We start from the raw sequence: 17579 nt of genomic DNA, 5'->3' as shown, positions 1-17579 counted from the left end.
TCCATCGGGGTCCCTGTTCAGGCGCCAATGTGAGCTTCACCGCTCCCTTCTTGTTTCAAGGGTGGAAGGCAAGGCTGCTTTTCTGCAACAATTGACCTTTTTATTCTGGCACAGGCAGCAAAACTTGGATCAACGTAAAACGCGTCGTTTTTACGTGTCGCCGGTAAATCTTGCCTCTGTCGCCCGTCTCCGCTCCGGCCCTCTCCCTGGACCCAGCCTAATGCCAAGAGACAAGAACAAGGTTACAAACATGCTTATATAGCTGACTGATTACCTGATTCTGTCCAGCTATCTGATCACCGGCTGAGCCACTCCTCCCTCTCCTCCAGCAGCCGGCGCCTTGACCACATCCCACTGCCACATTGTGCTCTTCATCTGCTTGAGCGTTTACAACATTAAAGGAGTTTCCACAACATGTTGCTCTCCTACACCTGTTTGTATGTGAAACCAACTTAATGTTTTTGTGTTTGTGATCTGACCTTTGTGACGTGTGGGCTGTTCCTTTAATCAGTTAAGAGATTGTGTCTCATAACCAGACAATGATCGACATCTATGATGTTGATAATATTTGATTAGAAATGTAATTAAAAATATATCAGGATGTGAACAGAAGCGTCACATGCAGATTAAGAGCTGTTTTGTTTGTTTGTTTGTTTGGTCACTAGTAGTGTAAGGTGTTGTAAAGAATCTGTTCATCTCCACAGAAAGAAGAAGAGGAGGCATGTTTCTGTGGAGGAGCAGCCGTCCTGCTGTTCTTTGTGTCAGGACGTCCTGAAGGATCCAGTCTCTACCAGCTGTGGACACTGGTTCTGCAGACAGTGCATCACCTCATACTGGGACCAGTCTGCTTCACCAGGAGACTCCTCCTGTCCCCAGTGTGGAAAAAGATCCAGAACAAGAGCTGGACTGCAGTCAGGTGACACTGCACCAAGTAAGACTGTATGATAGATAATCTGTAGATTATTCACAAAGCAAACAGCAGGAGTGCCGGAAGTTCTTAACATCGGAGGAAAATAAACAAGGAAAGGTGAAAGGATTCAAGCAAACTCATTTGAACACGATGCTACAGAGCAGTGCTAACCAAAGATGCTAACTCAACACATTTAGAACCAACACAGACCTACAAGAAGAATTTAGCAAAATTGGTGACAGCTCCTGTTTCATCATCACTGTCATATCGAGACAGTGTGGCCCAGTAGACTGGTGCTGATAAGTGTGAGAACCTGTTGTCAGCTCAGCAGCTATTTGTTATTGTCAGAGCTGCTCACTCAGAGCCATCAGGCCTTCGAAATCTCAGACAGCAGAGTTTCTGTAGAAAAAGACTTGTCAACTTTTGTTTTTGTCTCCCTTTTTTCTCTGTTGCAGTGGATGTTGTTCTGCAGGAGGTTTTAGATGAACATAAGATCAGTCTGAGGAGGAGATGTGAACGTGTGACTGAAGGAAGTGATGGAACAGGAAGGGATGAAACAGGAAGTGGAACCCTCCTCAACAGGATCTACACTGAGCTCTACATCACAGAGGGACAGAGTGAAGAGGTTAATACCCAACATGAGGTGAGACAGCTAGAGACAGCTTCCAAGATGGAGACCCTCCATGACACTCCCATCAAGTGCTCCAACATCTTTAAAGCCTCACCTGACCAACAGAGACGCATCAGAATCGTTCTGACCAACGGCGTCGCTGGAGTTGGAAAAACCTTCTCGGTGCAGAAGTTCACTCTGGACTGGGCAGAGGGCTCCGAAAACCAAGATGTCAGTCTGCTGGTTCTGCTTTCGTTCAGGGAGCTGAACCTGATCAGAGATGAGCAGTACAGTCTTCTCAGGCTGCTCCATGTTTTCCATCCAACATTACAGAAGGTGACAGCGGAGAAGCTCGCTGTCTGTAAACTTCTCTTCATCTTTGACGGCCTGGATGAAAGCAGACTTTCACTGGATTTCAAGAACCATGAGGTCGTGTCTGATGTCACACAGAAGTCATCAGTCAGCGTGCTGCTGACAAATCTCATCCAGGGGAAGCTGCTTCCCTCGGCTCTCGTCTGGATAACTTCCAGACCTGCAGCAGCCAACCAGATCCCTCCTGTATGTGTCGACAGGGTAACAGAAATACGAGGCTTCACTGACGTCCAGAAGGAGGAGTACTTCAGGAGGAGATTCAGTGATGAAGATCTGTCCAGCAGAATCATCTCACACATTAAGACCTCCAGGAGCCTCCACATCATGTGTCTGATCCCAGTCTTCTGCTGGATCACTGCTACAGTTCTGGACCACATGTTGACTACAGACCAGAGAGGAGAGCTGCCCAAGACCCTGACTGACATGTACTCAAACTTTCTGCGGGTTCAGACAAAGAGGAAGAAGCAGAAGTACAGTAAGCGACATAAGAAGAGTCCACAGAAGCTGACGAAAGCTGACAAGGAAGTTCTTCTAAAGCTGGGGAGGCTGGCGTTTGAACATCTGGAGACAGGAAACATCATGTTCTACCAAGAAGACCTGGAGCGCTGTGGTCTTAATGTCACAGAGGCCTCGGTGTACTCAGGAGTTTGTACAGAGATCTTCAGAACAGAGAGTGTGATCTTCCAGAAAACAGTCTACTGCTTTGTTCATCTGAGCGTTCAAGAGTTTCTGGCTGCAGTCTACATGTTCCACTGTATCACCAACAGGAACACAAAGGTCCTGGAGGCTTTTCTGGAAAAGAAACATGTTGATTCAACACCTGATGTCTTGCTAATGGGAGCAATGATGAAATCCCTTGAAAGTAAAAATGGCCACCTGGACCTGTTTGTTCGCTTCCTTCATGGCCTCTCTCTAAAGTCCAACCAGAGACTCTTAGGAGGTCTGCTGGGTCAGACAGACAACAGTCCAGAACTCATCCAGAGAGCCATCAACAACATGAAGAAGAGAACAAAGACAAAGATATCTCCTGACAGAATCATCAACATCTTCGACTGTCTGACGGAGATGAACGACCACTCAGTTCATCAGGAGATCCAAGAGTTCCTGAAGTCAGAGAACAGAACAAAGAAGGAACTTTCTGTGTTACACTGCTCAGGTCTGGCCTACATGCTGCAGATGTCAGAGGAGGTTCTGGATGAGTTGGACATATTGAAATACAACACATCACAAGCGGGACAAAGGAGACTGATTCCAGCTGTGAGGAACTGCAGGACGGCTCGGTAAGTCCAGATGTGATTATCAAGACTGTGAACAACATCAGTGTAGAGATCCTCCCTCAAGACACATGTACGATATAAAACCTCCACATTGGAAAAATTTTCCTTAAATCTGTATTGAACCTGTTACTTTAACAAACAATTATACATTTGTTCATTTAGAAATGTCTATAAAAATCATTGTTGTGTTTCTATCTATGAAACTAGTGAACACTAGTAACTTCTGTCATCTGCTCACTGTCTTTCTTTGGGTAATGGAGGCTTCAGAAATGTCTCCACAGTCGAGATTTTAATCCACATTTTGTGCACCGTTTCTTTTTTTAATGCGTCTTTTAGGGCTATAGCTATCAAATATTTTTAGAATCGAGTATTCTACCGATTATCCCATCAGTTAATAAAGTAATCTAATAAAAAATGATTTAGCATTATTAAACAACAAGTAAGGGATAATGCCCGACGAGGTGTCCATAATCAGGAGTTAATGGACGACGCGGAGGACGTTTGCCTCCGTGAAGTAATACCAATTACCAAGTACCAAAGAAATACCAAATAATGCATAACAAAAAGGACAGGCCTGTTAAAAAGACCAAGCAATTGGCTTTTAATCCTGAAAAAAACATACAGGTATTTTTTCCAACTCCAACTCTTGGCTCCAAAACTAAGACCATTTATTACAACTTAGCCATTTAGTGTCAACTGACATTGCAGAAACAAATAAATACTCACAAGTCCCCGGCTGAGCGCTGCCGTGTTGGAGTTTACCCCGGTGGACGAGAGGGTCGCCTCCCTACGCCTAAGGGCTGGGGGGAAAACTCTGACTGTTGTCTGTGCGTATGCACCGAACAGCAGTTCGGAGTATGCAGCCTTCTTGGAGGTCCTGGCTGGGGCCCTGCAAGGGGCCCCAGTGGGGGACTCTGTGGTCTTACTGGGGGACTTCAACGCGCACGTCGGCAATGACGGAGATACCTGGAGGGGCGTGATTGGGAGGAACGGCCTCCCCGATCTGAACCCGAATGGTGTTCTATTATTAGACTTCTGTGCTAGTCACGGTCTGTCTATAATGAACACCATGTTCGAACACAAGGATGCTCATAAGTGTACGTGGTACCAGAACACCCTAGGTCGAAGGTCAATGATCGATTTTGTGATCGTATCATCTGATCTTCGACCGTGTGTTTTGGACACTCGGGTAAAGAGAGGGGCAGAGCTGTCAACTGATCACCACCTGTTGGTGAGTTGGTTTCGGTGGCAGGGGAAATCCCTGGACAGACCTGGTAAGCCCAAACGAGTAGTGCGGGTAAGCTGGGAACGTCTGGGGGAGGCCCCTGTCCGAGAAGCCCTCAACTCCCACCTCCGAAGGAGCTTCTCTAGCATCCCTGTGGAGGCTGGGGATATCGAACCTGAATGGACGATGTTCAAAGCTTCCATTGTTGAAGCTGCAGCTGTGTCCTGTGGCCATAGGGTCTTCGGTGCCTCAAGGGACGGCAACCCTCGGACACCGTGGTGGACACCGGTGGTCAGGGAAGCCGTCCGACTGAAGAAGGAGTCCTTCAGGGACATGTTGTCCAGGGGAACTCCTGAGGCAGTTTTGGGGTACCGATGGGCCTGAAGGGCAGCAGCCGCAGCTGTGGCAGAGGCAAAGCAGCGGGTGTGAGAGGAGTTCAGCAAGGCCATGGAGAAGGACTTTTGGGCGGCGCCAAAGCGCTTCTGGAAAACTGTCCTCCACCTCAGGAGGGGGAAACGGGGAACCATCCAAGCTGTGTACAGCAGGGATGGGACCTTGTTGACTTCGATTGAGGAGGTCATAGGGCAGTGGAAGGAGTACTTTGGTGACCTCCTGAATCCCATTCAGCCACCCTCTGTAATGGAGACAGAGCTGGAGGATGATGGGGTATCATCGCCGATTTCCCTGGGTGAAGTCACTGTGGTAGTCAAACAACTCCACAGTGGCAAAGCCCCAGGGATCGATGAGATACCACCAGAAATGCTGAAGGCTCTGGGTGTTGAGGGGCTGTCTTGGTTGACACGCCTCTTCAACATTGCGTGGGGGTCGGGGTCGGTGCCGAAGGAGTGTCAAACAGGTGTGGTGGTCCCTCTCTTTAAGAAGGGGGACCAGAGGGTGTGTGCCAATTACAGAGGTATCACACTACTCAGCCTGCCTGGGAAAGTCTACTCCAAGGTGCTGGAAAGGAGGGTCTGGCCGATTGTCGAACCTCAGATTGAAGAGGAACAATGTGGATTCCGTCCTGGTCGTGGAACAACGGACCAGCTCTTTACTCTGGCAGGGGTCTTGGTGGGGGCCTGGGAGTACAATCTCCCAGTCCACATGTGTTTTGTGGATCTGGAGAAGGCGTACGACCGGGTCCCCCGGGATGTTCTGTGGGAGGTGCTGCGGGAGTATGGGGTGAGGGGGTCCCTTCTCAGGGCCATCCAATCCCTATATTCTCAAAGCGAGAGCTGTGTGCGTACACTCGGAAGTAAGTCGGACTTGTTCCAAGTGGATGTTGGCCTCCGCCAGGGCTGTGCCTTGTCCCCAATCCTTTTTGTGATATACATGGACTGGATTTCGAAGCGCAGTCGTGGTATGGAGGGGCTACAGGTCAGTGACCTTAAGATCGCATCACTGCTTTTTGCAGATGATGTGGTCTTGATGGCATCATCGGCTGTAGATCTACAACGCTCACTGGATCAGTTCGCAGCTGAGTGTGAAGCGGCAGGGATGAGGATCAGCACCTCTAAATCTGAGGCCATGGTTCTCAGTAGGAAACCGGTGGATTGCCTACTCCAGGTGGGGAATGTGTCCTTGCCCCAAGTGAAGGAGTTCAAGTACCTCGGGGTTTTGTTCACGAGTGAGGGGATGATGGGGCGTGAGATTGACAGGAGAGTCGGAGCAGCGGGTGCGGTGTTGTATGCGCTTCACCGCACGGTTGTGACGAAAAGGGAGCTGAGCCGAAAGGCAAAGCTCTCGATCTACCGGTCAATCTTCGTCCCTACCCTCACCTATGGTCATGAGCGATGGGTCATGACCGAAAGAATGAGATCGCGGGTACAAGCGGCCGAAATGGGTTTTCTTCACAGGGTGGCTGGGGTCTCCCTTAGAGATGGGGTAAGAAGCTCAGCCATCCGGGAGGGACTCGGAGTAGAGCCGCTGCTCTTCTGCGTGGAAAGGAGCCAGTTGAGGTGGTTCGGGCATCTGATGAGGATGCCACCAGGGCGCCTTCCTTGGGAGGTGTTCCTGGCACGTCCAACTGGGAGGAGCCCTAGAGGTAGACCCAGGACCAGGTGGAGGGATTATATCTCTTCTCTGGCCTGGGAGCACCTGGGGATTCCCCAGTCAGAGTTAGCCGATGTGGCCGGGGAAAGGGATGTCTGTGGCTCGCTACTGAAGCTGCTGCCCCCGCGACCCGATTTTGGATTAGCGGTTGACAATGGATGGATGGAAGACACACACTGTCCATGCAGACTCTGCATGCGCAGCGATCCACTAATCACATTAGTTCTTATTCAGTGTGCCGAAGCAGACCATGCCCCTGCACATGGAGTGAGTCACTGGTAACAACATTGAACAATGAGCAACGAACAAGCGAAAATGCCGAAAACGAAGACTTGGTCCCAAAAAGAAAAGCAACGTCAGTTATCTGGAATTATTTTGGCTACAAGAAGGATGATAATGACCAAACACGTGTTCTGTGTTGACAGTGTCTTGTATCTGTTGCCACAACAAGAGGTAACACAACTAATTAGTTTGACCATTTACGTTGGTACCACACAACTCAGTACGACAAAAAGAGGTAAGATCAGTGTAGGGTAACTGTCCACAAGATTGCAGCAGTGCAGCATAACATAAAGTGCTATTCAGGTCATCTGATGAAAATTCCTGTATTGTTTCATATCGCAATATTTATCGCAGGGTTAAAAAAAATAAAATGCAATGTCAGTTTTTTCCAATATCGTGCAGCCCTACTGTGGAACATGTATAACATGGAAAACTATGAAATACAACTAAAGGCTATTCGGCCTTAGTTTTGTCTTCTTAAGACAAATGAGAAAAAGGATTGTATCTCCTGCAACAACCCATCTCAAGGACTTGATTCAATATGCGTCACGATACATTGTGATATGAGGCATATAATATATATATTGCGCTTTACCACATAGTTACTGAAAATGTAAAAACAGATTTGAACTACAAGTTGCTGTGTACAGTCACACTAGCCTCATTCACACGGCCCTGTCAGTGCAGGAATCATGCAGTGATTCTCTGCATCACCGTCTGTGTGACAGTTTTACTGCGGCTCTGATCCGCCTCCGGAGGTAGAATCAGAACCACAGAGGCGAGCCGGCGTCTGTGTGAATGGAAAAGCTGGAGGTTTGGATCAGGGCAACTTATATGAGGAAAGAAATACTGCAGTTATACGTGGAAAAGCTTCTGTCATCCTGTCTGTCATACTGACTCTGATCACATTTCTGCCTGAAAATGAATGTCGGTGATTATGTGATGCGATTCAGAGCAAAAAACATGAAAATAAAGTGCATTAAGTTCTTTTGAGTCACTGAACTTGTGTAGATGTCTTCATGAATTGTACAAGTATTCTTACTGTGTCCCCAAACACACAGTAAACATCTTCAGAAAATAAAGTGCTTGTATTCATTTCTTGTGTCACTGTATGAACAGTGTCCTGCGACACCTACAGGAGGTTGTTGGCTTTCACAGCCCGTTTAAAACATGAATCATTATTTTCAGAATACAGATTTTTAGAGCTGGAAATCGATGAAGTATATTGCCATTAATTATTGCAATATATTGTTTTATTAACATTTTAGCACAGCCCTAATTATAATTATTTTATTAATTTAGCACTAATTACACTATTAATGCAAAATAAATAATTAGATAAATTAACTGGTATATGAAAAGCAGAGTGACATCAAAGTTGTGTTAAACACATGCAAGCACATAACTGAGATAAAAACATACAAGTCCAGTTACAACTTAGTGATTTTACAGTTAATCAACATCATGTTAAAATAGAGTTAAACAAGCAAATCACAGCATCTTGGTTATTAGAATATGACACTTTACATTACAGCTGTTTGATGGACACTTTTGTCTAAAGCCTCAGATTTCTGTTCATCATGTTGCTGGGTTTGGGTTTGACATGTGGACAGGAGGTGCTCAGTTTTAAACCACAGACAGTGACATCAGTGACTGACCAGCTCAGACTCAACAACTGACCAGCTGATCACAGCCACTCATGTTCATTTGCTTTGTGACTAAACATGCAGCGTCTATTTTTAGTTTTACGTTTTTTCTCTGTCATCACAGATTTCCTCGTTGTGGACTCTCAGAGATTCACTGTGAAGTCGTGGCCTCAGCTCTGAGGTCAAACCCCTCCCACCTGAGAGAGCTGAATCTGAGTAGAAACAACCTGCAGGATTCAAGTGTGAAGCAGCTGTGTTCTGGACTGAAGAGTCCAAACTGTAAACTGGAGATTCTGAAGTCAGTCAATTTATTTTGCTCTTATACACTACCTAATTTAATTCTATCACAGAAGTTTTGAATTTCCTTCAGTTCTCTTGTTTTCTGTGTTTATCTGAGCACAAATCACGCAGCTCTTTTTAAAGGTTTGACAGTCTGAACATTTTGATTCAGAATTCAGTCTGAACTCAAACTGTGTTGGTGTTAGTACAGAAACTGAAGGATTTATCTGTTATTGTGCTGCAAAATGAAATCAATATCTACATTGTTGGTATGAAAAGTTAAAAGAAAAATGTCTTTTTATACATAACCTTCAGGACACAGTGTAACTTCTACATTTATACATAAAGCCAGTCTCTGTCACACATACACACATGGAGGATACAAACACACTCTTAAACTTACAGGAGCACACAACTACTGTAAAGCTTATTTCCTAATGCAGCTGTTTGAGGCATCATATCTAATGATGCCTCCATTCAGACAGGATGTCACTCTGTGAACAGGAGCATACATTATACACTATCAGTACAGTAAGGTAGGATTAAGAGATGGAGCATCTTACTTCACTGAGGAAAGTTTTGAAGATGATTTAGGATGAAGCTCAGAGTCAGTCAGCTGCATGTTGATGGAGTTGATGATGAGGAAAGTCTAAATGTGTGGTGTGAGCAGAGAGTGACACACACACACACACACACACACACATTTTTCCATATTGGCCATTTTATAATTCTACAGGAGCTTGTTATTAATCTGTGTTGACATGAACAGCTGTATGAATGTTGTGTTGACATGTGGATGATGTCTGTAGAAGGCTGATGTTGATCCACAATAACACAATGACAAAGTCTCTCTACTCATTTCAGAGAAAAGCTCATTGATGAGGACACAGTAATGTTGAGCTACACATTTAAAACCTGAATACATCTGACTGGATTACAAATTGATTTTTATCTACATAATTTATTGCATTTATTCAGATTATGGGGCTGCAGTTTGTCAGAGATCAGCTGTGCTTCTCTGGCCTCAGCTCTGAAGTCCAACCGCTCCCATCTGAGAGAGCTGTGGCTGACTGACAACAAGCTGCAGGATTCAGGAGTGAAGCTGCTTTGTGATTTTCTACAGAGTCCAAACTGTAGACTGGAGAAACTGGTGTGAGTTCACTGACTCTGTTACTGTTGAATAATTATTTGAGTTTACATTCATACATTATTTATATCCATAAAGTTATAAATCTCCTTTGGTTAATATTTTCATGTTTTTGTTTTTTATCTTAATTCAGTCTTCAGACTTCGGTTTATTCAAGAAACTGTAGAAAATGTTCAGTTAGTTGTTAAAGTAAATTAATGTTTGATTCAATCTGTTAACAGAAGATCCTCTGGACTAACATTTGAATTACACACATTGGATTATAAATGGATTTTTAACTCCATTTATTCTTTATTCAGATTGAGTTGGTGCAGTTTGTCAGAGATCAGCTGTGCTTCTCTGGCCTCAGCTCTTAAGTCCAACCCCTCCCATCTGAGAGAGCTGGACCTGAATCACAACAACTTGCAGGATTCAGGAGTGAAGCTGCTGTGTGATTTTCTACAGAGTCCAAACTGTAGACTGGAGAGACTGGAGTCAGTTATTGTTGAATTAACATTTGAGTTTACATTCATGCATAACTTACATCCATAAAGTTATAAATCTCCTTTTGTTCATATTTTCATATTTTTTTTAATCTAAATGTAGTCTTCAGACTTCTATTTCTTAAAGGTGCCAAAGTAAATGTATGCTTGATTTAATCTGTTAACAGAAGATCCTCTGAGCTAACATTTGTTTTACACACATTGGATTATAAATTGATTTAACTCCATCATTTATTCTTTATTTAGATTGGGGAAATGCAGTTTGTCAGAGATCAGCTGTGCTTCTCTGGCCTCAGCTCTGAAATCCAACCCCTCCCATCTGAGAGAGCTGGACCTGGGTGGAAACAAGCTGCAGGATTCAGACGTAAAGCTGCTGTGTGATCTGAAGGAGAGTCCAGACTGTAGACTGGAGGATCTGAGGTCAGTAGAGGGTTGGAGTCAGTCATGCTGGTTTCAGCAGTATTGTACTAAACACTAAGGGTGGTTAATCGGCCCAATTTCCCGATTCCATTCGATTCCGATTATTGAAGTCTCTATTCTATTACAAATCGATTTTTGATTGTTAACGATTATCGATTTGATTTTCAATTATTAACGATTATTGATCTTCCATTTAACATCAGTCAGCTGCTGAATTATTTTACTTATCTTTTGAGTAACACCTCACAGCACCTTCAATATTGTATAGTGTAACTGTAATATCAAAATTATTATTTTTTTAATTTGTTTTAAATGTAGTGTTTCACTGTTAAAAGAAAGCTGCCGCGCTCAGCAGCCGAACTCATGTTAGTCCGGCTGCTGTTCCCCACTTGTCTGCCATTGCTTTGAGAAACTCACACATATTTGCGCTTGTGTGGCTATCATCCATAGCTTTTGTCTGAAGTACGTAGGACATTAGCTTCCATTAACTGCTGACATAATGAGCTGTAACGGTCACGTATGAGACTGTAGCTCTGGATGTCCAGGCATCGCACGTTATTGCTACCCTGTGAGCAGAGTTGAGAGACTCTTGCACGGAAAGGTTTGTCTCCTTGTAAAGGTTTGGAATTGATTTAAGTGTGAAAAAGCTCCGGGATAGAATAACATATCTTCGCTCCAGACTGTGGACCATGTAGCGGAAGCCAGTAAGAGGAGGACTCCAGTTTGTAAATCGATTTTTTTCACCACCCCTACTAAACACAATATCAAAGTAAAGATCCAGTATTTCCTGCTTTCCTCAGTGAAGCTGTGAGAGGAGAACAGTCAGCCAATCAGACGAGCCAGAAGCTCAAAGTGGTTGTTCTCTCATTTCAACACTGAAGAACTCATCAGTTCATCTTTGTCACAGCTCTCAGATCAATCTGACTGAAGGCTCTTATTTCAGAGAACCATCATTACATTTAGTAACCATGTGGTCTGTATACAGACCAGAACCTCTGCTGAAGTCCAGAAACCACAGCTGATGTTTTACTTGTCAGACTCAGACATTTTAAAAGTAGATTAAATCTTTAAATGTGAGTGAGACTCTGGTTTTTAACAGCAGTAAATCATCATTAAAGTGAGCTGTGAGTATCTGTGTTCCTGCAGTAATGATGCGTTCAGGGACTGTCAGCAGTTTATTTCCACTGTGTCCTTCAGTGAAACCTGCAGAGTAAACAGACTTGATGTCCAAAGTGTCTGCAGGTCTGTGAGCTTCACTCCAACACGTTAACATGAAGCTGAAAGGAAGCTGGCTACGCTACACAGCCGCTCCACTTGTGGTCTGAACAGGACTGAAGTCCTGCTGGTCTTTATATCACTGACTGACAGCTGATGGAGGGAGTCTCTGGAAACACTCATTTATCACTTCTGCTGTCTCTCTGCTTCTCTCATCAGCTGGTGATCTCTGTCAGAGTGGTGAGAAAGGTGGAGGTGTTGAGAGGATCAGCTGTGTCCTGATGATCCAGAGAGGTTGAAGCAGCACCATCAGCTGGTGGGTGGAGAGGCTCTGACTGGGCCGTGTTACTGGGAGGTGGAGTGGAGAGGAGAGCTTCATCCAGCAGTGACTGACGGACCAATCACAACAAGTGGAGATGACTGTCAGTGCTGCAGTGTGAACTGCTCTGAGATCAGCTCCACTGTCACACACAATGTCCAGTCCAGCATCATCCCTGTGTTCCTCTGGATGTGACAGAGTATCATCAGTGTATCTGGACTGCTCTGCTGCTGCTCTGTCCTTCTACCCAGTCTCTGCAGACACACTGACACTCCTCCACTCCTTCTGCTCCACACTCAGACACCTCCTCCACCTGGACCTGGACCTCCACCTGGACCTCCACCTGGACCTCCACCTGGACCTCCACCTGGACCTCCACCTGGACCTCCACCTGGACCTGGACCTTTATTCTTTTATTCTCTCACATATTCTGAACACAAAATGCCTCAACAACAACATATTTCATATTTCAACATATTTAATTGGATATTTGTTTTTGCTGTCAGTTGCAGCTCCACCATGTGGAATGATGGTGAATTGCAGTTTATTTCCACATTATATTTTTGAAGTTGATGTGAAAAAGCAGTTCTGGTTCTGACCACCAACACCAGATTCTCTCAGAACTGAACAGAAAATAGTTTAAGGGGAGAAAAGAGTTTGGATTTAATCAGAACTACACTGAAGTCTCCAAACTGAAACACGCTTCTGACTCCGAACCCAAGTATGTTTGTTATCAGAGCAGGTTCTGTATCTGACAGCTTTAAAGTCTTCTTTGTTGAGTGGATCCGACCAGACTGTTGTGGCAGAAAGTGACCTAAAGAATCCAAAGAGTCTGGTCATCATTGTGAATCTGTCGCCTTCAACAAACTTTAACTTCCACATGGTCATTTTATCCGTTGTTAAAAAAAGACATATTGATCAGAGTTGCTTTTATTTGCTGTAATATCTGTAGATTTAGTTGTAAAGTCAGTTCAGTCTTAAACTTTGCTCACACACTGAACATCAGAACATTTTCACTTCCTTTAGACATGAAGTAAGAAACATGTACTAACTGTTACCTTGAGTGTCATTATCAGTGTTTAAGAAATATAAAATTTATGTTTTATATTTAATCTTACTATTCAAATCTCATGTGATGTAAATCGCCTCCATCTATATTATTATAAATGTTCTGCGTGTTTAAACGACGTCCGTTTGTTTAATCACTTCTCTGGATTCAGGTTTTATTTCTGACATAAGAAGATCAAAGTTTTGCTTATTTTCATCAGTTTCTGGATTCTTTTCTATAACAATATTTATTTGTAGGTAACAGAAACAATTACAAAAAAACAAATTGAAGAAAGTCTTTGTCCTAAAATGAATCAATAAAATCTCCAAAGTATCAGAAATGATTTGTCAGTCCAGATGGTGAGGCGTCACTCTGCTCGGTGTTCTCTGTCCGCTGATCTGGAACTGGTTCAGAGAGACGATGTCGGCGTCTCAATTTATTTAGTTTTGTTTGTGTGTCTGTTTGTTTTTTATCTCGTATGTATTGTGTTTTTGAATTTTTCTACAGAAAAACAGGTTCTGTAAAAGACAAATCACTAAAAATGAGCTGGATTTGATGTTCCCTCTACGGGTCGACTGATGTGTTTTTTGTTTGTTATTAGTAATCAAGTAGATAACTGATATTAATTTACAGAAAAATGTAGTGAGACCAGACTGGTGACGACAGACAGAACGCTGCATCAGAGGTAAAGTATCTGTTTTAATTTCATGTTTTTACATTTATGTTGAATGTGCTGCTTTTTTTCACCAAATTCAACATTTAACTTCTTCTGGTCCTCAGAAACAAACAAGTGTGAAGTAAAACAGTTGAGCAGTTCTTGAGCTTTGAGCATAACAGACAGACAGACAGATTTCTTTCTTTATACTTAGATTATGTACAAAATTAAAATTTAATTCTTGCCTGAAAGTAGACAGAAACAGTTAATTTTACACTCTACACGGTGTGAAGTCCTCTGAGGCTCTGAGACAGCTGACTGAGTGACGTCCTCCTTCTGTCCTGTCCAGCCCACCCTGTCCAGCATCAGCAGAGTCGTCACCCACGACGTCCCGGTTGACGTCATCCCCCGGAGACTCTGGCACGAGTTCAAAGAGCCGAGCATGCCAGACTTCGATGTAAGTGACGTCGCTATGAAGTGTTAATATTCAACCGATCAGTGGAGATGTGACCTGTTCTCACACCTTTAGACAAAAACAAGTGAAACCAGGTGAGCTGCCATGAAAGACATCTGCTGACACGTGTGTCCTCGCAGGTCAGCATCTACCTGCCTCCTCTGAAGACGATGAAGAACGTCGTGGACAGAATGAAGAACCTCTCCAACTTCCTGGTACGATCACATTAAACTTCACTCACTTCTGATCTGAATTTAAATTAAAGAAAAATGTCCTAAAATATAGAGTCTGGACAATAAAATCACAGAATGTGGTGAACAAGACTGAAAAAGAATTCACCAGAGGAGTTTAATGGCTGTTAGTGAAGTCGGTTTATCTTTTTGTGTTTCCTGCATTTTATCTGACAGCATTTCTTCCTCAGATGAAGGTGGAGTGGTTTTAAGATTCCGAGTGCTGCTCAGTGTTTTTCTGTGAACTCGCTGATCCTCCTGACCAGATCGACTGCCTCTCATCTCAAAGTCAAACTGAGTATTTTTGTGTGTGTGTGTGTGTGTGTGTGTGTGTGTGTGTCAGGTGATGGAGGCCAACCTGAACGGAGAGATGAACCTGAAGATCGAGACGGACCTGGTCTCTGTCACCACTCACTTCAAAGACCTGGGAAACCCTCCGTGGGGTAAAAACTGTTCCTGTTCCTGTTTTTAACACACAGTCGTCGTGGTCGTCAGAGGATGATCCGCTCACGTCACGCTCTACTTCACCCTGACATTTGATTAAGACGTCCATGTTGTCCAGAGAAAACATTGTAATGAAGACTTTGACTATCCTCTTTATCCTTTTATCACCGTCATGACGTATATGATTTTATTGTGTTCCTTATTTTGATTTATGACCTGGAAAAAATTGCAAATTCTAAAATGCTAACATGCTACATTAAGACAGTACTAACTGCTAAACATTAGCATTGGAATCATAGCATTGTTGTTCCTAAGTGGAACCTCACAAAGCTGCTTCGTTTAACTTTTGTTTGCTCAGTAACGTTTATATGAATTTCTTTTTCTACTTCTTCAGCGTATATATTTGACCATATTTGTATAATTTTGGGGGCGTTTCTGCTCGTCTACAGGGTTCAAACAGCCTTGAAAGCTTTTAAAATGCTTTGTTAGGAACATGCTTGAATTAGAATATTCTCCTTGAAAAACTGATGGATCTCCAACAACATCTGGAGTTTCATTGATACTGCTGTAAACTAAAAATGTTAAATATTTGATTTGAAACAGTCGAGTCGGTCTTTTGTCTCCTGACGTGTCACAGCAGACACAGACCGGACTGGAGCTCGATGGACTATCATGAGCTCTGATATGAAAGTTTTTAATTCCTCGGGCAGTGTTTTCTGATACCTCACTCTGCAGAGCTTCCTCACCTCACTTTGTATTTAAATATCAGCAGGTTAAATGTGATAGAAAACTCTCTCTCTCAGCTGACGGACGAGCTCACACTGGTTTCTTCGTCCTCTCTCCTTTTGTCCTCATCTCCCTCCGTCCCTCTCTGCAGGTGATGACGCCTCCCAGGATGGCGGTCCGTCTCAGAGCAGGGACCCAGAGGACATGGCCCAGGCCCGGGTGGACATCAGGAAGCTGCAGCAGTTCCTCATGGGACAGCAGGTCAACCCCAGCAAGGCCATGTGCAGTAAGTCACCCACAGCTGCTCGTCCAGGTGCACTGCAGGCTAAATAACTGTCATCTTGTCATGTGTCTGCAGTAACAGTGGAGTTATTCATAAATCATGATATCAGTGCTGACATGAAGCATCACAGGAGTTCAATACAGTGTCTTCTGAACTGGATTAACAGCAGCTGGAAGAGATGCTTTACATGAGATATAAAAAATAACCTGTGATGAATCTAGACTGTTTTCTTAAAGCTGACTTCTGTTGTTTGGAATCTCAGTGAAATCATTTAATTACATTGAAATTAAATGTGTCCTTTGTGTGCAGATGACATGCAACAACTTCACATATTTTAATCCAGTTTCATGTTTAGTTAGTTGTACTTTTTCCTCCACTTGAGGATTTGACGCCGTCCTCTCGTCCCCACAGATATCGTCCATGAAAGGGTCGTCCACCTGATTCTGCTGCATGAAGACGTGTCGCTGCAGTATTTTATCCCCGCGGTGGCGTAGACGCTCTGCAGACAGCATGACATGTTTCTTCTCTCTCAGTTTTGGGAATGAAAAATGGGCGTGTGAACGTGTTTTCGGGCGTTTCTCCACATGGCAGAGATTGTTGTCCGGCACAGAACCCACGAGACAAAACTCTGGATGTTCTGTCTCACGTTTTAATGAGACTGAGGACGACTGAGGAAGACTTGACCCACAGACATTTGGTATTAATAAGGACACGGTGGTAAATGTTCATTTATCACGGAGGAAGACGAGGAAAAGTATCATTTGGAACATGTTGTATGTTATTTATGTGAGAATGTTTTGTTGCATTAAAAGTGTTGCTGGCGTTTAGTTTGGTTTTATTGTTTTGGTGTCACGTCCACTCAACACAGAGGATGTGAGTTCAATTTCATCTGTGCTGCTCAAAGCCTCCAAAAACACAGTGATGTGTGCAGGGTAATTTGTGTGAACTGACCCTTTAATTGGACATTAAAGAAGTAAAAACACAGTCTAGTTTAAACTGCATGGTGCTTAATAATGATCAGGACATGTTGGAGCCTGGATCCTAATAATGAATCATAAGGAAACACCTGAGGTCAACAAACAGGAAGTGAGATCAGCGCTTTATTGGTTTGTTCTGGTCAGGTGATCACAGTATAAATGTATCTGCTGTGAGTTTCATCGTTATTAAATACCTGCAGGTGTTTATAGATGAAGTAGGGAAATTGGGACAAATTATGACCCTTCCATACGATGACGCTTTTACTTAACTGGGTAAAATCTGGTCTAAGGTACTTCGTCATATTTGTGGTTTTCTGGCAGTTGGTTTGTTGCTTGATCCATAATAAGTAACGCGGATCAGAAGAAACAAGAGGATAAAAGTATCGAGGAGTAACACAGAAGAATTACCCAACTTAATTTTTTAAAAGTTTAAGCAGAAATGATAAAACATTGTTTGGAGGGATCATAAAATTACAAATATTACTGTCACCTGGTGGGTGAAGGATGGAACAAAATGTAGTTTCGATCA

The 17579-nt window shown here is 43.6% G+C and overlaps 1 protein-coding gene across 1 annotated transcript; it reads left to right on the top strand.

The window, feature by feature from the left end:
* Positions 1-13772: 13772 nt before the first annotated feature.
* Positions 13773-16900, top strand: LOC115569974 (checkpoint protein HUS1-like). The gene is made up of 6 exons (XM_030398229.1): positions 13773-13966; positions 14286-14393; positions 14531-14605; positions 14964-15063; positions 15942-16076; positions 16485-16900. The coding sequence occupies exons 2-6, from the start codon at positions 14379-14381 to the stop codon at positions 16565-16567; spliced, it is 408 nt and encodes a 135-aa protein (XP_030254089.1). The 5' UTR covers positions 13773-13966; positions 14286-14378; the 3' UTR covers positions 16568-16900.
* The last annotated feature ends 679 nt before the right edge of the window (positions 16901-17579 follow it).

This window comes from Sparus aurata, chromosome 19 (genome assembly GCF_900880675.1).
Source record: "Sparus aurata chromosome 19, fSpaAur1.1, whole genome shotgun sequence".
Lineage (NCBI taxonomy): Eukaryota > Metazoa > Chordata > Actinopteri > Spariformes > Sparidae > Sparus > Sparus aurata.
The sequence above is the reverse complement of the archived record's forward strand: the minus strand, read 5'-3'. Positions and strand labels throughout refer to the sequence as shown.

Excerpts from the sequence above, each read along its gene's own strand:
- LOC115569974 (XM_030398229.1), top strand. Across the intron at positions 15,064-15,941 it reads CCTGGGAAACCCTCCGTGGG|GTGATGACGCCTCCCAGGAT; the intron begins GTAAAAACTGTT and ends CCCTCTCTGCAG. Across the intron at positions 16,077-16,484 it reads CCCCAGCAAGGCCATGTGCA|ATATCGTCCATGAAAGGGTC; the intron begins GTAAGTCACCCA and ends TCGTCCCCACAG.